At 42.3% G+C, this 22,979-nt stretch overlaps 1 protein-coding gene across 6 annotated transcripts in view; it reads right to left on the bottom strand.

Moving 5' to 3' along the window:
- Window positions 1-4,305: 4,305 nt before the first annotated feature.
- GFRA1 (GDNF family receptor alpha 1) overlaps window positions 4,306-22,979 on the bottom strand; it is a 225,628-nt gene continuing 206,954 nt past the window's right edge. For all 6 annotated transcript variants that reach the window (XM_017543805.2, XM_017543807.2, XM_037743975.1 and 3 more), the window contains 2 exons: window positions 9,201-9,254; window positions 4,306-8,030 (listed from right to left, as the gene is read on the bottom strand). In XM_017543805.2, the coding sequence (XP_017399294.1) occupies window positions 7,878-8,030; window positions 9,201-9,254 (207 nt within the window). In that variant the 3' untranslated portion in view covers window positions 4,306-7,877. The remainder of the gene's footprint in view (window positions 8,031-9,200; window positions 9,255-22,979) is intronic.

The following is a 22,979-nucleotide window of genomic DNA, read 5'->3' as shown; positions in this document are numbered from 1 at the left end:
CTTACTATTTATAAGTCTATGTAAATCATTCAATACAAATATGATGATAACTAGGAATACACCAACCCTGTTCTCTAATTATAAAATTGCATTCTGAGAACATAAAATAAATGTCAGATGCGGCTCCTACACTACACCCTGCTGCCTTTTTCTGCTCAGAAATGAGCAAAAGGTTGAATATGATATAGTGGCTCTCAACCAAGGGTGATTTTTGCCTAGGCTCAGAGGACACTTGGCAATGTCTAAAGATAGCTTTGACCACAAGTGTGGATAGGGGGCTACCGAAGGATGCTGCTACCCATCAACAATGTATGGGATCTGACAAGCCCATCCACTCCAAATATAATTGTCTGGCACTGAGTGTCGATAGTACCATGGTTTGGAAACCATGATCTGGAAGTTTCTGTGGCAGCCACGCTTAGTCCTTATGATCCGCTGTCAAGAAAGTCCAGTGTCTTGACATTGGAGATTTCTATATATTTGCAAATTTCCAGAGCGTTTTCCAGGGATGGGATAAAAGAAAAAGACACCACAATTATTTTTTTTTAAAAAAGAAAACAATGTTTATTAGGATATTCTAGGGTGAAAGGATGGCCAAAGGGACTATGTACATTCTGTAGTGCTTGAGCAATAGGCTAACAGAAAATTCGAACATCACAAAACCACTTCCAAAGTCCAAACTGCAAAACTTATAATTCTATAGGAGACGTTCTTCCATGGGTGTTGGCAATAAAGCCTGTTGCAAAACAGCTGTGTGAGGAAGCCGTGTGGGAGTGACCCCAGGAGAATGTCCCGGTGTCCTCTGGAAAGCAGATACACAGAACAATGAGACAAATGTGTCATCTTCTACCAGTGGGAAGCTTGGTAAACACACAATAGAACATGGAGACTCGCCCGAAGCCTAAATGGAGGCTTCTCAACAAAGCTCAGTGTACCCCTCAGCCACGTTCTGAGGAGACTGGGTGTCTGAACCCCTCACTCAGAAGGAATTCTAAAAATACCTTCTATTCCACCGTACTATAAACCTGCATGAAACAGAGCAAACATAAGCTGAAACATACCCTTGGGTTAAGAGTGAAAAATGCAACACCATCCAAAAGAGTACAAGAAAAAAATCCCACAACCTAAATCTCTCACAGCTTCTCAGCAGGAGTTGGATTAAACTGAGAAAATAATTTCAATATCAAGGGATAATGCACACGAGATGGGAAAACTCTTTAAAGCAAACTGCAGTGAACAGTGATTCCCCCACTCCCTTAGCGAGGGAAGGGAAAAGATAGATAATGAGGAGAACTGTAAGGCCCTGGATTCAGGTTTCCTAAACTGTTTTTTCAACCCTTGGAGGACAATCAGCTCTTTCTGAATCCAGAAAAGCACATCAGAAATGTCTGATGAGAGCAAGACCACAGCCAAACACGGCAGGGCAAACTGATTTGGTTCTGTGGTTTCCATTCTCTTTTTCCACATTTGAGAAAATGCCTTCAGCTACAGCTAAAAAATAAAAACCCTAATTCCAGATCACGCATGCTTGGCGCACCAAGAAGATAATGCTGGAGCATACAGCCCTTCAATCATTGTGACAGAGAGAGAGAATGAATGAGAATGAGAGACCACGCTTTATGTGCCAGCGAACTGAGAAGGCCAGGGTACCTTCACCTGCACTGCCACTGTCACCAGTCTGCCCCCAAGTAATCAACCTTTACTGATTTTTCAGCAGCCCTTGTTCCCTATACTCAGGACACCCACTGGATTTTCTAATTCTTCTTCCTACTTCACTCTAGTCTTAGGATCTGTGTTATGCTTGTAGGCGTCAGGGGTCATCGTGCACATTCGCAGTTTTGCTCCTTTGAGCACTGCTGACTGTTTGCTTTCTTCAGCTAAAGTAGCTCTGGTATCCCTTATTCCCACCTGCACCATGGCCGGTACCTGACAGTTGTGACTGCCTTACCTCTGTGTCTACCAGGCCACGCTCATGGCCTCTGAGGCCCAGAGGAGTGGCAGCCTAAGTGCTCAGAGGTGGCCTTTCGGGCTCAGGATGAAGGTGGGTGTTTACCTTCTCTATCATGGAAGAGCTGGATTTGCCATTGTGTGCACATGGCCCAGGACTTAACTCCTGGGAGACTGAGTCTGAGACAGTTTCCTGAACGATTTATAAGTAGAATACAGCATCTCTGAAGGACATGAAATGGAAGGATTCTGCCAGTCTGGAAGGAATGGGTGTTTCCCTAAGCTGCTGTCAGAGGACCCTGTGTTCTCAAGTTCAGCTCCAAATGCTAGTTCCTTCCATCAGAGTCCTCACTCAATAAACGTGCTGACTTGATAAGCATTTGACTTTGCTTCTCAGGATACTGATGGAGAAGTTGTCAACCCTGGGATTCATCTGGGATCGGGGGAGTGGTCTACCTTTCTTGTCAGCATCCTGTGCTTGAAGCAGATTAAAATCTCAGAGGACTAACTGGCTAATTTCCCACAAAGTCTACCACCATTTTGGGCTCTGTCCTTTCTGGCAGATATGGTGAGCCTGCTGGGACAGGTGCTAGTCTGTGTTTCTCAGCAGGAAACACAGTGGGAAGATTCAAAGTCACTTGGATCCCAATGCTTTCTCAGACCCTTTCTTCCAGGTCACCCTCAAAAATCTCAGGAGGACATGTTCAGTGTCAGTACAGCCCAATGCCAGGAATATGCCAATAGGCCAGTTCTTGCTACTGTCTGACAGAATAAAGCCCTTAAATGACAGGGTCATTCAGCCAGTTTCTGAGTACCTACAACGGGTCATGCTTTCTGCTGAAGAAGCCTGGTTATGAGCAGCAAGAGGTATCCAAACTAAGGAAGAGGCTAAAGATCTCAGGCCAGTCTCCTGGCGCCTTACAAAACAAAATTGGGGATTGGTAAGAAAGCCCAGCATGAGATGAAAAGAAGAAAAATCGGAGAAAACCTTGTATTGATGCTGGTGCTGGGCTTGGCAGCTGCCCTGGAGCAAAAATTAACTCCCCATGGCAGTGGGACAAGAGGCTGATATTGGCACCTGCCAGAGGCAGACAGCCGAAGTCACAGCTGCGCTGGTCAAATGAGCTTGGAGACCTTAGGGGGCTGAGACCTCAACGACTATTAGCAGGCTGTGGTTCTCTGCAGGCAGTTTATTGGAATAGGGTTTGTGTGCCTTCTCCACCCCTCTGGGCTGGGTCTCAGAACAGTCAGAAGTGCAGGTGGCACATTCTGCTGAAAACCATCCCTGCATTGTCTCTGGGAGGGAGGAGAAGCTCATCAGAGACACTGGGAGCAACAGAGGGATGCCTGGCAAGGATAAGACCATCCCCGATCCCAAAGCTAAGAAGAGGGAGCTCAGAGGAGAGTTAGCTAGAGGAGCTTCTTATTTGGGGATTAGCATCATCTTCGGATCTCCTGGCTCTTGAGAGAGGCTTCTCTGTCTGAAAAGATATCTGTTGGAACAAAAATTAATTTGGGTTGAACTAAACTTAGAGTGATTAGGATGAAGAATCGGGAGGCGCAATACTTAGGCAATAAAGAACAAGGTGATGGAGGGAGGCCTGAATAATCACAATGAAAGAGAAGGGAATCAGCCAATGTCCTGATACAAATGAAATGTCCTACAGAATACATCCCAGGACAGAGGGAGTGGCAAAATCCCACGGATTTAAGGCCTCGGCAGTGAAAATCTTTTTCAGAGGTCCAGCCCCCACAAAGAATTCTAGACAACAGAGTTAAAACAAATGGTCACTGGAGAAGCAGAGCTGTGTCAAAGTCAAAAGCTGTCAGATACACACTTGAGATATCTATCTTAGGGATGAGATAAAAGTGTAGTTTAGGGGTACCCGACCAAATACCCACTTGTTTTATTTTAGAATTTCTAATAAGAAATTTCTTCCTCTGTCATTCAGATATTATTAATAGCTCTAGCTTCCAGTCGCCAAAGAACTTCTGTCTGATTCAAGAAACTCTGGTTGTTTTGTTAGAAGATTCCTATTCTGATCAGTAAGGAAAATTAGTGGACTCTCTGATCCATTCACCCTTGGAACGTAGCCCACTGTTGCATCTTGATTTTGCCTTATCTCTTCAACCCTCCAAGTTCAGATGGGACTGTCACTGTGCCCAGGCCAGTGGTAATTCACTCCTGCCTGTTGCCGTCATTTTTAGGTCATTCTTGAAAAGATGGGTCTCACATGGTCTCATTTGCTTTATCAAAGAGCAGAGGCAAGAGTAACACAGACCACTGGGGTATGAATCCAGGAGATCATCAACAGCCTTGAAAGAGAATTAGAACATGTGAATTCATTCAAGCAGCCCTTTTCTGGTCCACAATTTATTGATTCAAATACATCGTGCATGTCTAACTACATGAATGAAAACTTATTTTCCAAAAGACAGCTCCTCTAAGGCCACAGCTTTGTAAATAATAACAACAAAAATACATTTATGCTGGATTCTGAGAAAAGAATTTGCTAATTATATAAACTCCCACTGCTCTTCCATCTCTTTTCCCAGGCATTTTACAGGGACTCCAAAATGCTTCGGCTCTCCCACTCTCCTGGTACAGCAGATGGAGTGCTTGGGAATGTCTGATTTAGAGACAAGAAGGCAAGAGGGAGATGGGCAGCAGCTGGAAGCAGCCCATCCTCAGAGTGTATGTAAGATAGGAACCATCTGAATACAGATGAAATCAAAGTCTGGGGCATCTCTGGTGGTGCCCTGTCTTGTGTTTGAGGAACCTGAAGACACAACTTCTCAAATTCTTACTACAGCATAAAAGTGTGTTAAAAAAATGAAACAGAAACCACATTCCTATCACATTCTAGATTGTTTGCTATACTTCATGAAAAATAACCTATGTTAATCTCAACTTACACTTTTTTAAAATTAGAGACTTGAAAAAAATCAGGTATGGAAAAATAAATATGTAATTGGCATTCTCAATTCCTTCTCTATATTGTGCACTTCTTTCTTCATGTGCTCTATTAAAAAGATACTCAAACATATCGGTCAAAGATATTCAACATCAAAGTGGAATGAATGTGCTTCTAATTAGTGTGGCAATACTGCGTTTTTAGCCCCTCTCTTTCTCTCTGAAATAAGTAGGGCATGGCTTGACCTCATCAGCGAGTCATGGTCTGCATGGACCTTGGTTACTGTTTTGTGTCATCAAAATCAACTGCAATGAGATACTTCCTACCAGACACCCAAACCTCAGCAGATAACCCCTGTATTCAGTGGCACTCCAAATTCTCAGACTGAAGGACAGGAAGTCATGAATCATTTTTGCTTTTAAGCATGCCAAGAAGAAGTGAGATAGGTAAATGATTTAAATCACTGCACTCCGGTTCTGGGACAAATTTTCAGGGTCACCGTGTCAAACCAAGATCACATTGAATGGCAGAAACCTTGCTTGGCTTGCTTTTATAAGAATCTCTCCAACATGTTGTCCCTGAACAAGATGCTTCCCCCTATTTATTGAATCAGCAACTCATTTTCAAATAGAGGATTTGGTAACTTGAATATGTTTTTATCACTGAAGAAAAATGTGATCTTTGTTGGTGACAGATGAGGCTTTTCAAAATTTAATTTATATGTTGCATACCCTTGCATTCTTCAATGAAGGGTGCCCTTGTTGGCACTGAAACGCCCATTTCCTCTTTGGTCATCTGAAGCTAATTAGACCTGCTGTTAATGCAGAAGTAATCAATAGTTTTCTACAGTGGATCACATAGAATCAGACCCATATGCAATTAGTCCAGTGTAGATATACAGAGATACCTTAATGAAAACAAAATATGCTCTGTAAGAGATATCCACTCATAGATAATATCCACTCATTCCAAATATTTTGACACATTTAATGTGTTTATTCAAAGTAAGAGTCTTATAGAACTTTTCACTAATCAAATACAGTTGGGTGTCTGCTGAAGTTACCTTGAAAACATTTTGAAGTGAAAAAAGTCAGTACTGAATACTGTAAATTTTTGTTGATTAACATTTGGATACAAATGTACTTTGAACACCAAAAGACTATGCCTTTATCTTGGATTTCATAGATTTCCCTTTCCCCTCAGTGATTTGATTAATCTTACAAGATAAACAACAGCAGGCAAAGGGGATCTATAGAAATGTGTACCCTGGTTTCCTCCTCCACCTCCTCTACCAATGTGGGAACAAAGCCAGTGCTCACCAGCACTTTATTAAGGTGGAATCTCCTCTTCTTTACTTAATGTTGGAGAAATGTGGCAACCAGTACTTAGTCATGGTAGATTTGGAATCTCACCATCTAAACCAGACTTCGAAAGTGCACTTGAGGGTCTACTTAGTTAATAAAGCGAATAATGGAAGATGGTATGCGGTTAGAAAAGCCAGATGCCCTATCACCAGGATCCTGTTCTGCTGACCTGTGCCAACCAACTCATCTCACCAAACCTAACGTCAACCCTCTTGAGCCACAAACCTTCCTTCTTTTCTAACACAGTCAGCTGCAGTCTGTCTCGGAGGACACAGAACAAGAGGCAAGCAGATCTTTGACCTTCAGACCAAACTGCTCTAAATGGTGGCCAAGACATCGCAGTCAGGCGTAAAGACAATCCTTAGGAAAAGAACTGTGCATCCTGGCATGGATGTGCTGCCAAAGAAAGGACAGCCTGCCCCTGCCCCCATGTCCCAATCAAAGCTGCCTTTGTCAGATAACATGAAAACCAATGTACTGGACTGTATCATGACAAGGGTGCCACGAGATGCTGCGGAACATTTATAAGCAGCCACCGGTTCCCTCACAGATATGCACGCTTGCACTTCAAGAAATGATAAAAGACAATGTGCTTGCCTGCTCTGTTTCCTCCTGCCTATCCACAGTCATGTGATGCGGAACTTTCTGCTAACGCACTAGGCTTCTCAGAGTCTGCTTTTGAAGAGCTGTGTTTGTAAAGTGAATATCAGAGCAAACACTACTTATGAGGGGAAACAAGCCCCATGTGTTTTGTATTAAACCATCAGTAAAAAATGAGACAGTATCATTACTTTCAAAATATAGAAAGCCAATAGTTGAAATTGTTTAGTAGTAAATTTTTTTTCTACATACAACCTCGTAAGTGTAAAGAGTATTAGAGTGACATTTCAGCTATATTGGACTCTCGTTAGGTTAAGGGCTTCTCACTCAGGTAAGGCTTAGGATTAGGAGAGTCTCATTCAGGGGCTGAGGTACTGACTCGGCACACTCATTCCCCACTCTATTTTGACTAAAAGACAGATACTATATTTGGATGTGACAGGTGTTTTTGTTGTTGTTGTTTTGTACAAGAGTGCAGAACTGTTTACAGTATGTAAACATTGGCGTGGAAAATGCTAGTACACATACAAAGATGAACAACAGTACCAGCTGTTTCCACAAAGTCCACTCTTGATAAGAATCTTCTTCGTGGCAAAAAAAAAAAGCTTGGCATCAATATCAGGCTGAAATTTATGTCATTAGAAATCAATGTCATTACATGAGATATAGGAGGTACCTTAGAAATATTAACTCCTTCTCTAGCTAGGAAAGGCCGGAAGTAAAACTGTTAAAATTATCTTCATCATCATTGTCATCATCATCAAAAACACAGCCCCAGTTTGCTTTACAGCCCAATTTACAAACTGTCCCTTTAAAATACAGCATATCCCAAAGCCTTCTGAGTTTGGACTGGAGCACTGTATCAGGTTTTTCACAGAAGCCCCGAAGGATCACAAGAAGCTTTCTTAAAAGAAAAAAAAAGTTCCAGTTGGATGGAACTGTTACTCAACTGAGCTCCTAAAACTGGAATTTCAGCTATACAAGAGAACAGGAAACAGATATCTTGGTTTTTGTCTTTTTACATGTCCACATTGGTTTTCTTTTAATGCAGCTATGATGTTTCTGCTAAAGATAAAGATAATAGGGTGGACAGAGCGGTTACCACCAGAATCAGCAGTGGGCTCAGACCACAGCTTGGAGGAACAGCCATTGATTTTGTGGTTATGTGGCTGGAAGCACCGAGACCTTCTTTGTCATAATTACCCTGTGAGAAAGAATGGTTTCATTATCATCCACTGCATGTCTTCATTCTACCACAGTATACTTTACACTCCCTCTCCCTCTGACTCCCCACTGGCTGACCCACTCACCAAAGCTGACCCAAGATTTTACCACCGAGACTTAAATTCACCGACTTGTAATTTTATGGGAAGAAAACATGAACCTAGGTGAAAACCAGATACTTTTGAGAAACTGGCCAGTGCTTACTATTTGCTCTTCCATTAGGGATTATTAAATGCATTCTGGGAGAAGATATCTGAGTTCAGGTACCCCTGCCATTCTTTACCCCTCCCCCAAGGGTTCCATGCTGCACAGCTAACTGTTAGCTTTGTGCAACATGGAGCTCTTCTCTTTCTGCCGCTGGCTGAAGAGGAATGCTCACTCTCTCTCCCTACCAGGGAAGGACGGCAGCAGAGTCATCTCAGGAAGCTTGCCCAATCAAGTGACAGTTTGTGTAGAGATAGGTCACAGACAGCATTCGAAACCGGCAGAGCAGCTTCTCCCTACATAAGCCAGTCCAATCCCAGATTTTATAGATGAGGAGCTGGAGAGAGCAAGAGCTTGCGCTTCTCATTGCTGGGAGAACCAAACCAGAACTCTGGCTTCTGGATTCCCAGCCAGCACAGCTGTCCTTCCCCAGGATAGATTCCTCCAACCCTGTCACCAGAACCTGCTTAATCCCCTAATGCCACCCCCCTTCACAAGGAACCAGGGCCCGCCATAGCAGAATTCTTGGTCTCCTCACCTGTAAATTGGGGAGAGTAATGTACCTGCTCTCATCTACCCATGGGGGGCTGTGGAGGTCAGAGGCACCACAGAGAGAGAACATCTGGTGAGCAGTGAAGATTTGCTATGTGTCATCTCTGTGCTGGATGTTTTTATATGACTGTGATCACAGAGAGGCTCAGGGCCCTGGGACACTTGTATTAATCCTGGGACAAAGATCCTGGGTCCCAGGCTTACTTCCAGCTTTGTGAACTGGAATTCAAACTCTTCACCTTGCTCAAAGGACAAATGGTCATGGAGGGTAGCTTAGATTTGTTGTGGACTAGATACCTTCTTGTCTTTGGATGCTTTATATGATACCCTGTCCCAGGGGCCCAAAGGCTATGTTTCTATAAATGCACAAAGCCTCCAAAAGAAACATACTTACATTGGAAATACAGAGGTGTGTATTGCCCGACACATTGGATTTCAGCTTCTGTGCCTGGAGAGACAAGGAAAAAAATGTTCAAATGTAATACAGAAGAGTAATTACTGATGATCCTAATCAGCTATCTAGGGCAATGCTCTCTGATAAATATGTGAGCCACAGCTGTGAGCTCCATATATAATTGAACATTTTCTAGTAGCCATGTAATAAAGAGATATCAGGTGAAGTTAATTTCAATAATATATTTTATTTAACCCAATATATTATCATTTCAAAATGTACTCAATATTAATAAGATACATTACATTTTTTTTGTCCATACTAAGTCTTCAAAATCTGGTGTGTTTGGCATGGCACATCTCAATTCAGACTTGCCCCATTTCAAAGCCTAGTGGCTACTGAAGGAGCAGTTCAGGACTAGGTTACTTAAAAAAAATGTTTTGAAGTAATCCCTTATTTCTTAAATTTTTGGGAAGTACCCCCATCTAGGTAAAGATATTGCAATAAGCATCTGCATTTATGGGTAATACAGACAAAGGCCTTCCTGGGCTTCCTTGCTCGTTCATTATTTGTTGCTCCAGTCAACAAACCCTACTGTTTACCAGTGCTGGATATATGGTAATGAACAAAAAAGGACCTGGTCCCTGGGTTCACGGGCTCCTCTCTAGTGAGGAAAACACTTGCCAGTCACTGTTAGGGGGATAAGGCACAGGGCAGGGATGGGTATCCTCAAAGAATCACGCAGAGCATTACAGGTTTCTCAATCCAGCCATTTAAAAATGGATTCCCAAGCAGTTGCAAGGGGACTGGGCTGTGAAGGCATTGAGCTGCCTGTTTCTCCTCAACTGGAACAATCCTCCACTGGGCTTCTACCTGATAATTTCATTATAGGAAAGGTCTCATTGCTCAAATAATTACAGTGAAAACGCTTGTGAAAACTACTGTTACAACCCACTCATTTTACAAAGGAAAACAGAGCTCAGAGAAGTTAAGTGACTAATCCAAGGTCATACAGCAATTTACTTAGAGTCAGGATGCAGACCCAGTCTCTTCAATTCCTAAATGAAAATCTGCTATCTCTTGCATCACAGTGTTTCTCCCCAAAATCCACAAAAAGAACTCCCATGATGCTCCTTCCTCACCCCCAGCAATAGGAGCCCTTTGGCATCGACAGACAGAGCTCATTTGTCAACAGGCTGAGCCCCTGGTTAAGCGTTACACTTGAATAAAGGAGGACCTGGGCAACCAGCTCTGTGTTGATGGCACTGGCAGGCTGCCCGTTGTGGCTTTTGCAACTCCTGGAAGACATGCTAGGCTGAAAAGATAGCATGTTCACCCAAGGAGTAATTTATTGACCATAATGCTACTTGGGAGGCATCATAATCTTTACCTATATTTGCATATGCCAGCTGTGAATATGAAATAGAAACCTTTAAACAGGCATCAAGAATAAGACACTGTGAAGCATCCAGGGGCTGTTCAAAGGTCACTAAATGTTATGTATAAGAAGAGCAGAAGGGAAATTGGAAGAGGAATTGAACCTGATTCAAAAGCCTACTTTTAATCTATATTAATAGCAAATCTAGTCCACTGCATTGTCACCTACAGAGAGTAATGTGTAGTGCTTTACATGTTTTATTTCTGTTCCAGTTTGGAATTGTGCCCAGACACCAAAATGGCCCTAAAACATCACATTCTGCCTTTTCTAGGCCATAATCTACAAAAGACATAAACCCTTGCTAAGGGCCCTTGCATAACTAACAAATTTACTGAATTGCACAGAGAAGGCAGCATGATTTCTAGATTGGGACACATTATGCCCTCAAGTTCTTTCTGTGCTTGTGGTCACAGCTAAGCTGCACCTCCATGTCCTAGGCCTCAGTAGCTTCTAATAGTTCCAAGGGCTGGGAAGGCCTCCTTCCTACTTTGGTTGGTATGATTAGCACTAGCAGACAGTGTTGTATTCACTGTATATGCAATATGTGACACTCATTAGCTATACTGCAGGAGTATAATCCTACCATTATTAAATAATTAGAAAGGAGCTTTCATCAGTGGACTAGAAAAGGCCTCTATCTTAACAGGTTTTCTTAAGTGGACTCTATCTGCAGAGGCAGATTTCTGACCCTCATTAGTCACGGAGGGTTTCACACTATATACAGAATTTATAAGCTTTCGACCAAGAGACACGCATGGGTGTAAACTCCGAGGATCTTGTCTTCTATCTGGAAATAGCAGGCATAACTTCAATTACAGAGGAAAATGCATTTAGATCAGCTCCAAGTCTGTGAAGTCTCTAAGTGCTTATTCCCCCAAAGTGGGTATCCCAATGGCTCTATAAAGGAAATGGTCAGTTTCTGGTCTTGTCTCCGTGCAGTCCCATTGGCTAAAGGTGGAAGCAGCACCTCTCAAGCTCATCTTGCCTGGAGGACCATTCGGGTTGGCATAACTGGAGGAACTGCTGAGTCCAAGTAAGATTATGCAGCCAGATCCCTATGGGGGATGCCCTGAGAAAACAGCGTATCTCCCATTAAACATCTTCCCAACCCACAGAGGGAGGCGCTTAGCAGTCCACACACAGGCCTCTCAAGACTCTGCTTATACTGGGTATTAACAAGCTTGCTACAGAGCGGTCTGGGTGCTTGGGAAAGCCCTACAGAAGCAGAGGCTGAACAGAGAGGCTCTGGAGTTCCACCTAAACATGGCATGGGCCACTGTCAGGTCTTTGAGTCTGAATAGCAGAATCAAAGGATTCCATATGGGTTTGAGATCTATTTAAATCTCCCACCAAATGAGATGAGGGCCAGTGTGGCGGCTGTCTAGACTGGATGGAGTCAACAACAGACATCATCAGGCTGGGAGTCCAGTACTTCTCACAACGGGTGTGCCACAGAGAATGGGTCAGAGCCTGCGATGTAGACCTCTGAACGTCTGGCTAGTTGCATGCTTATGCATCCTGCATGCAGTGTGAACTTCTTGAATCTTCCAGAAATCTGCTTCCACAGATCCAGAGTCTACTTAAGAAAATCTGGGTCTTAAAACCCACTTTGGAAGCCTGAGAAACCTGTTACTTCCACATTTTAGAGGCTTTTATCCTGAGCATTTCTGAAAATATCATCAAGCTATCACTGTCTTACTAGTCAGGGATGATAAATGCAAATGGATAAAATTACAGGGTGTCCCCCGCTTTCAACGATCACAAAAAAAGTACTTACGCACTTTAAATGCTGTCGCAATTACTGAAAATTGGGACGTCCCAGGAAAATTAAAAGGAAAAAAAAAAAACAAAAAAACCTCCCGAGACTTTGTAAGGTATAAGGTAAATTAGAAACTGGAAGAGCACTTTTTTTTAATCCCTGAGTTGCCAAATGGTAAAACCAAGAGTGCAATGATAGAAGGGCTGGCACAGGGTTCAGGCCCTTCAGGGAGCCCTGCAACCCTGATGATGATGAGAAATGCAGATACCTGACACAGAGCTCAGCCAGCTGGTACCTATGCAGACATCATGACTTAGAGTTTGTGGTTTTAACACGATATGTCTTTTAAAAAGAGATTAAGAAGAGAAAATGCATTTCACTTTTCAAAAAATCAATTCGAACTATTCTTATGGTATGTTGAAAAATGAATTATTTAATCCTTTTTGTGAAAGGGTGTTTCTTAACATCTATTTTATAGTTACGAGGTTTAGGGGAAGCTGCCTGACTCTGAGCTGAGCGAAACATCACCACCGAAACCTAGTACTCTGAGGTTTTCATCTTGAGAATGGGAGGATGAAAACCATCCTAGAGAAGCCTATCCCCAAACCAAGCATCTTCTCTACTTTCTAGAAAAGCAGGTAAATCTGTTCTTTAGGCACATGAAGCCTTGCCTCTCCAGCAGCTGTTGCTCTCATATTATAAAAGCATCACTAGTGGTAATCCCCAAGTCCAGGCACGTTGCATAAATGAATTTCCAGGGCACTATAATTGTGGGGGGCTAGACTGTGCCAGTCCCTGGCACCAGAGGGTTAATAAATGCATTAGATGCTGTTAACCTCTGTTACCTGGAGTCAGAGTGGTGCCTCTCCTGCTTTTTACCCCAGTGATTAGCATTTGGAAAGCCTGCCATGGTGCCAGCAGCTTTCCTGTGCAGAATGCAGAGAGGCACACATCATTTATAGCTCTCAGCCCAGTCCCCACGTGGGTTCTGCCTGCAGTAGGCTCTCCCCAAGCTCTGGGGACAGGTCAGGTTTGTGAGCAGCATGCTCACTCTGATTATGGAACTGAAGACTTAAAAGCGCACTTGCCCGGAGCCTGGCCTTTGCTGCCCCAGGACTCCATTTCTGTAGAGAAGCCAATGTTTAATCTCCGGATTTTAGGTAGCTGTCAGCCAGCAGGGCATGGAACATTTCTCTGTTCTCCTCCACACATAAGAAAAGCCAGTTTCTGCTCTACCTCCAGAAAATCAAACCAGGGGAAGTTGTCCAATCCAATAGCAACAGACTGTCCGGTCTGCAGCCAAATAGTCATAATTAATGATGCTCTGGTTCTTTTCTTCCTTGCTTTACTGATTAGATAGATTTGCTATATTAGGAACCTGTTTGCTTAATGACAGAATACAAGCAATAAACAGAGAAATACACAGACTGTAAAATGCAATCAACTTTGCTCTCCAGCACTCACTAAGTACCTAGCTGCATTTATCACACTTGTCAATACTGGTTTATTAGCATACCAGTCTTTTCTGCAGCACAAACTGGACCTTCGCTAGGGAAAACCACTGTATGAGTTCTTCCCAAAACAGTCCAGAAGCAAAAGTCCGGAACTCAAAGCCATTTCTCAATTTAAATCTACATATTTTATGTTGCCTTGTAAGACAAGCCATGGGAAAGAGTGTGTGCCTGAGTGAGAAGGGTAACTGAGCAGAGGAACCTGCTTATACTTACTATATAACAATTCTGTTGTGTACTTGATATCGATTTGGCCAAATTAATTTCTGTATATAAAATGACAGAAAAAAAGAAGCTGCTTGCCAGTGAATCCAAGTTAAGTAATGGAGGCCCACCCAGTGGTCTGGATTTTTATTTTTATTTTTTATTTTTTGGCTTTTCTATTAACTTCTGGGAGAGCTGGGAGAAGTTTTATTGCTGGTCTGGCCCCAAGCAGTTGGCCAGTCTTTTTTTTTTTTTTTTTTTGAGATGGAATTTTGCTCTTATTGCCCAGACTGGAGTGCAATAGTGCGATCTCAGCTCACTGAACCTCAACTTCCCAGGTTCAAGCAATTCTCCTGCTTCCGCCTCCCAAGTAGCTGGGATTATAGGCATGTGTTACCACTCTTGCTTAATTTTTTGTATTTTTAGTAAAGATGGTGTTTCACGATGTTGGTCAGGCTAGTCTTGAACTCCTGACCTCATGTGATCCACCCACCTTGGCCTCCAAAAGTGCTGGGATTACAGGCGTGAGACACCACGCCTGGGTGGCCAGCCTTTCTAAAACGCCTGCCCCAGTCTATTTTGAAACTCACTTTCCTGGAGGTTTGCTTTTCCTACAAACTTGGTAATAATCACTTGCAACCACTGGTCTAAATAATGTGCAGTAAAGTCAGATGTGTAAAACAAGTGGACACATAAATAAAGCCTGCTCTGCGCCTGTGGGCTTGGATGTTTTTCTTCCAGAACCTGAGCTCAGCAAGGATCCATTTCCTCCAAGCTTAATTCTGCCAAGCCCCACGGACCCTGGCCCAGGCCAGGAAGAAAACCAGGGGCTGTGAGGGCAGCCAGGGTGAGCTTGGGCAACCATCCTTCTGAGAAGGGGCTGGAGTAGCCCTGGGTGGTTTTTCTACCACGGAGCCTGTGACCCTCTAGTCTCCTCTACCTGCTCCCCGCAAAGATGCTTTGTCTCTGTTCTGCCTGAATCTCAGCCGGAGGCTTTCATTACATTAAGCTCTTAGAAGGCCTTGTAAAGATATTTCACTCAATTCAGGAATGCCCATGGGTGCCAAGTTTAGTTAGTCTGGACAGGTCCAGTTGCAGGATGAGGAAGCTGCAGTCATACTTTCTTACTTGGAGGAAGCATACCTCAGACAGGTTGGGCTACGTTTAAGTGAAGCCTCCAATAATGGGTGGATAGTGAGTTGAAATAAAGCCAGATTCCTGATGTGTGTGTTTGCGTGTGGGGATCCTAGCCTTGAAGCTGACAGACAGGCTCTAGCATTGAGTCTTAGATTCCTGGCACCTATGGGGCAGTCAGAGTTGAATTATGCAATTTAGTTTGAGCTTAGTGCCAAACCTAGATCCGACACCCTCTTTTTTGACCTGACTGGGGACTGGGCCTATAGGTGGTCAATTGGGAAATTAAGTGAAAGAGTAAAATCACTTAAAAATGGTACATCTATATGACCCTTTAATATCTTGAATATCATTCATTTACTGATTTTTGGATTATGTGACCAGGACCATCTTTTTTTTTTTTTAATTCACACATTTTTTTTTAAATTTTACTTTAGGTGCATACTGTATCTGGCATTTCTCCCCACGTTATCCCTCCCCATCCTCCCCTTCCTCCCCACCCCCTGCTGTCTCTCCCCTATACCCGCCAACTGCCCCCAGTGTGTGATGCTCCTCTCCCTGAGTCCACATTTTCTCATTGCTCAACACCCACCTATAAGTGAGAACATGCAGTGTTTGGCTTTCTGTTTTTGTGTCAGTTTGCTGAGAATGATGGTTTCCAGATTAATCCAAGTCCCTACAAAGGACACGAACTCATTGTTTTTTTTATGGCTGCATAGTATTCCATGGTGTATATGTACCACATTTTCTTTGTCCAGTCTATCATTGATGGGCATTTGGGTTGGTTCCAGGTCTTTGCTATTGTACATAGGGCAGCAATGAACATATGTGTGCATGTGTCTTTATAGTAGAACAATTTATAATTTTTTGGGTATATACCCAGTAATGGGATTGCTGGGTCAAATGGAATTTCTATTTCTGTATCCTTGAGAAATCGCCACACTGTCTTCCATAATGGTTGAACTAATTTACACTTCCACCAGCTGTATAAGAGTGTTCCTATTTCTCCACATCCTCTCCAGCATCTGTTGTCTCCAGATTTTTTAATGATTACCATTCTAACTGGCATGAGATGGTATCTCAATGTAGTTTTAATTTGCATTTCTCTAATGACCAGTGATGATGAGCATTTTTTCATGTTTTTTGGCCTCATATACGTCTTCCTTTGAAAAGTGTTCATATCCTTTGCCCACTTTTGAATGTTGTTTTTTTTTTCTTGTATATCTGTTTTAGTTCTCTGTAGATACTGGATATTAGTCCTTTGTCAGATGGGTAAATTGCAAACATTTTTTGCCATTCTGTTGCTTGCCAATTTGCTCTAATGATGGTTTCTTTTGCTGTACAGAAGCTCTGAATTTTAATTAGATCCCATTTGTCTATCTTGGCTTTTATTGCCATTGCTTTTGGTGTTTTAGCCATGAAGTCCTTGCCTCTGCCTATGTCCTGGATGGTTTTGCCTACATTTTTTTCTAGTGTTTTTATGTGTTAGGTTTTATGTTTACATCTTTAATCTATCTGGAGTTAATTTTAGTGTAAGGTGACAGGTAGGGGTCCAGTTTCTGCTTTCTGCACATTGCTAGCCACTTTTCCCAACACCATTTATTAAACATGGAGTCCTTTCCCCATTGCTTGTTTTTGTCATGTCTGTCAAAGATCAGATGGTTGTAGATGTGTGGTGTTTCTTCTGGGGTCTCTGTTCTGTTCCATTGGTCTATATCCCTGCTTTGGTACCAGTACCACGCTGTTTTGATTACTATAGACCTGTAGTATAGTTTGAAGTCTGGCAGTGTGATGCCTCCAGCTTTGTTCTTTTTACTTAGGATTGTCTTGGCTATGCGGGTTCTCTAATGATTCCATATGAAGTTTAAAGTGTTTTTTCCAGTTCTGTGAAGGTCATTGGTAGCTTGATGGGGATAGCGTTGAATCTATAGATTACTTTGGGCAGTATGAACATTTTCATGATATTAATTCTTCCTAACCATGAGCATGGAATGTTTCTCCACCTGTTTGTGTCCTCTCTTATCTTGTTGAGCATTGGTTTGTAGTTCTCCTTGCAGAGGTCCTTTAAATTCTTTGTTAGTTGTATTCCTAGGTATTTTATTCTCTTTGTAGCAATTGTGAATGGGAGTTTGCTCTTTATTTGGCTGTTTGTCTGTTTTTGGTATATAGGAATGCTTGTGATTTTTGCACACTGATTTTGTATCCTGAGACTTTGCTGAAGTTGCTTATCAGTTTGATAAGATTTTGGGCTGAGACAATGGAGTCTTCTAGATATACAATCATGTCATCTGCAAATAGAAGCAGTTTGACTTCCTCCTTTCCTAATAGAATACGCTTTATTTCTTTTTCTTGCCTGATTGCTCTGGCTAGAACTTCCAATACTATATTGAATAGGAATGGTGAGAGAGGGCATCGTTGTCTGGTGCCTGATTTCAAAGGAAATTATTTCCAGCTTTTGCTCATTCAGTATGATATTGGCTGTAGGTTTGTCATATATAGCTGTTATCATTTTATGACATGTTCCATCAATACCTAGTTCATTGAGAGTTTTCAGCATAAAGGGCTGTTGAATTTTGTCAAAGGCCTTCTCTGCATCTATTGAGATAATCACGTGGCTTCTGTCTTTGGTTCCGTTTATGTGATAGATTACATTTATGGATTTGTGTATGTTGAACCAGCCTTGCATCCCTGGGATGAAGCCTACTTGTCCGTGATTGATAAGCTTCTTGATGTGCTGTTGCAATCTGTTTGCCAGTATTTTACTGAAGATTTTTACATCGATGTTCATCATGCATATTGGTCTGAAGTTTTCTTTTTTAGTTGAGTCTCTGCCTGTTTTTCGTATGAGGATGATGTTGGTCTCATAAAATGAGTTGGGAGGATTCCCTCCTTTTGTATTGTTTGATACAGTTTCAGAAGCAATGGAACCAGCTCCTCTTTGTATATCTGGTAGAATTCAGCTGTAAACTCGTCTGGACCTGGACTTTTTTTGGTAGGTAGGCTATTGATTGCTGCCTCTAATTCAGCCCTTGTTATTGGTCTATTCGGGGTTTCAACTTCCTCCTGGTTTAGTCTTGGTAGAGTACAAGTGTCTAGGAATTTGTCCATTCCTTCCTAGTTTACTAGTTTATGTGAATAGAGCTGTTTGTAGTAATCTCTAATGGTAATTTGTATTTCTGTGGGGTCAGTGGTGATATCTCCTTTATCGTTTTTTATTGCATCTATTTGATCCTTCTCCCCTTTTTATTAACCTGTCTAGTGGTCTATTTTGTTGATCTTTTCAAAAAAACAGCTCCTGGATTTATTGATTTCTTGAAAGGTTTTTTTTTTTGTGTCTCTAGCTCCTTCAGTTTTGCTCTGATCTTAGTTATTTCTTGTCTTCTGCTAGCTTTTGAATTTTTTTGATCTTCCTCTTGTAGCTCTTTCAATTTTGATGATAGGGGTCAATTTTAGACATTTCCTTGTTTCTCATGTGGGCCTTTATTGCTATAAATTTCCCTCTCAACACTGCTTTAAAGGTGTCCCAGAGATTCTAGTAAGTTATGTCTTCATTCTGATTAGTTTCGGAGAACATCTTTATTTCTGCCTTCATTTCGTTGTTTATGCAGTCGACACTCAGAAGCAAGTTGTTCAGTTTCCAAGTGGTTGTGTGGGTTTGAGTGTGTTTCTTAATCCTGAGTTCTAGTCTGATTGCACTGTGGTCTGTTAGACCGTTTGTTATGATTTTCGTTCTTTTGCATTTGCTGAGGAGCGATTTGCTTCCAATGATGTGGTCAATTTTAGAGTAAGTGCAATGTGGTGCTGAGAAAAATGTATATTCTATGGATTTGGGGTGGAGCGTTCTGTATATGTCTATTAGGTCCGCTTGGTCCAGCTCTGCATTCAAGTCCTGGATATCCTTGTTAACTTTCTGTCTCATTAATCTAATATTGACGCTGGAGTGCTGAAGTCTCTCACTATTATTGTGTGGGAGTCAAAATCTTGTTTTAGGTCATTAAGAACTTGCTTTATGTATCTGGGTGCTTGTTTGTTTGGGGTGTATATATTTAGGATAGTTAGCTCTTCTTATTGGATTGATCCTTTTACCTTTATGTAGTGTCCTTCTCTGTCTCTTTTGATATTTGTTAGTTCGAAGTCCATTTTAGAGACTAGGATTGCAACCCCTGCTTTTTTTTTGTTCTCCAATTGCTTGGCAAATCTTCTTCCATCCCTTTGTTTTGAGTCTATGTGTGTCTTTGCATGTGAGATGGGTTTCCTGAATACAGCACACCGATGGGTTTTGACTTTTTATCCAGTTTGCCAGTCTTTGTCTTTTGATTGGGGCATTTAGGCTGTTTACATTCAATGTTAATATTGTTATATGTATATTTGATCCTGCCATTTTGTTACTGGCTGGTTTTCTTTCCTGCTAGTTGACTAATTTTCTTCATTGCATTTTTGGTCTTTGCCAACTGGTTTGTTTTTGTGGTGACTGGTACTTGTTCCTTTCCGTGCTTAGTGTTTCTTTCAGGACTCTTGTAGGGCAGGTCTGGTGGTGACAAAATCTCTCAGTAATTGCTTGTCTGTAAAGGATTTTATTTCTCCTTCACTTACGAAGCTTAGTTTGGCTGGATATGAGATTCTGGGTTGAAAGTTCCTTACTTTACGGATGTTGAATATTGGCCCCCACTCTCTCCTGGCTTGTAGGGTTTCTGCCGAGAGATTCGCTGTGAGTCTGATTGGCTTCCCTCTGTGGGTGACCTGACCTTGCTCTCTGGCTGCCCTTAGCATTTTTTCCTACTTTTCAACCCTGGTGAATCTGACGATTATGTGCCTTGGGATTGCTCTTCTTGAGGAATATCTTTGTGGAGTTCTCTGTATTTCTTGAATTTGAAATTTGGACTGCCTTGCTAGGCTTGGGAAGTTCTCCTGGATAATATCCTGGAGCGTGTTTTCCAGCTTGGATTCATTCTCCCCATCATATTTAGGTACACCGATCATGCATTAGATTAGGCCTTTTCAACAATCCCATATTTCTAGGAAGCTTTGTTCATTTCTTTTCACTCTTTTTTCTCTTGTCTTGCCTTCTCTTTTTACTTCATTGAGTTGACCTTCAATCTCTGATATCCTTTCTTCTGCTTGATCGATTTGGCTATTAAAACTTGTGTTTGCTTCATGTATTTCTCATGCTGTGGTTTTCAATTCCATCACATCGTTTATGTTCTTCTCTAAGCTGGTTATTCGAGTTAGCATTTCGTCTAACCTTTTTTCAAGGTTTTTGGTTTATTTGCATTGAGTTAGAACATGTTCCTTTAGTTCAGAAAAGTTTATTATCCACCTTCTGAAGCCTGTTTCTGTCAATTTGTTGCACTCCTTCTCAGTCATGTTGTGATCCTGTCTTGCTGAGGAGTTCTGATCCCTTGAAGGAGAAGAGGTCATCTGGTCTTTGATGGTTTCATCTTTTTTTATCTGTTTTTTTTTACTTGTCTTGGTGGATTTAACTGGCTGTGGTGTCAGGGAGCTGCTTGATGAGGTCGCTTGTCTGCCTGTGGAGGCACTACTGGGTTTCTAGATACTCCTTCAGGTTACTAGGGAAGCTTCCTGTGTCTTTTTTGTTTCTACTGGGAGCTTAGATCCACCTCTTCCGCTGACCAGTAGGCACTGCTTGGTCGTCAAGAAAGCCGTCTAGTTGCTACGTAGGCTTCCTGTGTATTTTTGTTAAAACATGTAGCCCAGTTCCACCCCTCTAATGGTGGGTTGTGCCCTTCCTCCACTGGGCTGGATCATTCAGGGTTCAGCTCAGACTGTGGCACTGACTGCGCAACCCGCTAGAGTCAGAGCTTCAGCCCTCTGGGGTTTGTCGGGGAGGGTAGGGACCCACCCAGCCACACCCAGCTGTCTCCCCCTTTCAGCTTCCTCTCTCTCTGGTCATGGGGTAGGGGCCTGCCCAACTGCTCCCGCTTATAGCTCTCTCTCTCTCCGGGCGGGAGGAGGGGGCGACAGTGCAGTCCACAGGCTTTCCTGGCCGCCTTTTGGGCTCATGCGTCTGTTTAGGTCTGTGCGCCAATCTGGGACACCATCCTGGATTATTATTCAAATCCATCCTTGTAATTCCCAGCGCTTGACTGGCAAAGATCCCGTGTTCTGAATATGGCTGAGGCTTTGAGGGAAGTGCTGTATCTGGACCAGAGTGCCAGAGGGGGAGCCTCTGACTCACCTGTCAGATGCACTTTCTGGGTGAAGCAGCACTACTCCCTGCCTCCGTCTGCCCTGAGTGGGCTTTGCTCACCGTGGGATCAGACCTGTTGAAATGTACCTGGTACCTCAGTTGGAGCTAGGAGATCTCTGGATTTCTGCATCTCTCTGGTAGGGTGTTGTGCACTGGAGTTGTGTCTATTCGGCCATCTTGGATCCACCTTTATTCTTTTATTATTATTTTTTAAAGAGTCTACTGGAGTTCCCTGGCTTATGTTTTGCATAAGTTATGCCTATAATTCCTGGTCTGTAGTTCCTGGTTTCAGTTTCCTTAAAACAGGAGTGACGTTTCACACACGCAGAAGAATCTCAGTACAATAAATGTGTTTTTATAATTGCCCTCGGTCTTTTACAGTTGTCTCACCCACACCTAATCCAAAGGCTTTTTAAAAATTGCATTGTAGGTTCTGGGGTACACGTAAAGAACATGCAAGATTGTTGCATAGGTACACACATGGCAGTGCAATTTGCTGCCTTCCTCCCCATCACATATATCTGTCATTTCTCCCCATGCTATCTTTCTCCAACTCCCCAGCCCCTGCTATCCCTCCCCTATTTCCCCCCGACAGACCCCAGTGTGTGATTCTCCCCTCCCTGTGTCCATGTGTTCTCATTGCTCAACACTTGCCTATGAGTGAGAACATGTGGTGTTTGATTTTCTGTTCTTATGTCAGTTTGCTGAGAATGATGGTTTCCAGGTTCATCCATGTCCCTACAAAGGACACAAACTCATCGTTTTTTATGGCCGTGCAGTATTCCATGGTGTATATGTGCCACATTTTCCCTGTTCAGTCTATCATCAATAGGCATTTGGGTTGGTTCCTGGTCTTTGCTATTGTAAACAGTGCTACAGTGAACATTTGTGTGCACGTGTTCTTATAGTAGAACGATTTATAATCCTTTGAATATATACCTAGTAATGGGATTGCTGGGTCAAATGGGATTTTTATTTCTAGGTCCTTGAGGAATTGCCACACTGTCTTCCACAATGGTTGAACTAATTTACACTCCCACCAACAGTGTAAAAGTATTCCTATTCTCCACATCCTCTCCAGCATCAGTTGTCTACATATTTTTTAATGATTGCCATTCTACTAGTTTTGATTTGCATTTCTCTAATGACCAGTGACGATCAGCATTTTTTCACGTTTGTTAGCCTCATATATGTCTTCCTTTGTAAAGTGTCTATTCATATCCTTCGCCTGCTTTTGAATGGACTTGTTTGTACTTTTCTTGTAAATCTGTCTTAGTTCTTTGTAGATACTGGATATTAGTCCTTTGTCAGATGGGTAGATTGCAAAAATTTTTTCCCATTCTGTTGGTTGCTGATTCACTCTAATGACTGTTTCTTTTGCTGTGCAGAAGCTCTGAAGTTTGATTAGGTCCCAATTGTCTATTTTGGCTTTTGTTGCCAATGCTTTTGGTGTTTTGGTCATGAAGTCCATGCCTAAGCCTATGTCCTGAATGGTTTTGCCTAGATTTTCTTCTAGGGTTTTTAT

The sequence above is a fragment of the Cebus imitator genome, unplaced genomic scaffold (assembly GCF_001604975.1).
Source record: "Cebus imitator isolate Cc_AM_T3 unplaced genomic scaffold, Cebus_imitator-1.0 Scaffold161, whole genome shotgun sequence".
Taxonomy (NCBI): Eukaryota; Metazoa; Chordata; class Mammalia; order Primates; family Cebidae; genus Cebus; species Cebus imitator.
The sequence above is the reverse complement of the archived record's forward strand: the minus strand, read 5'-3'. Positions and strand labels throughout refer to the sequence as shown.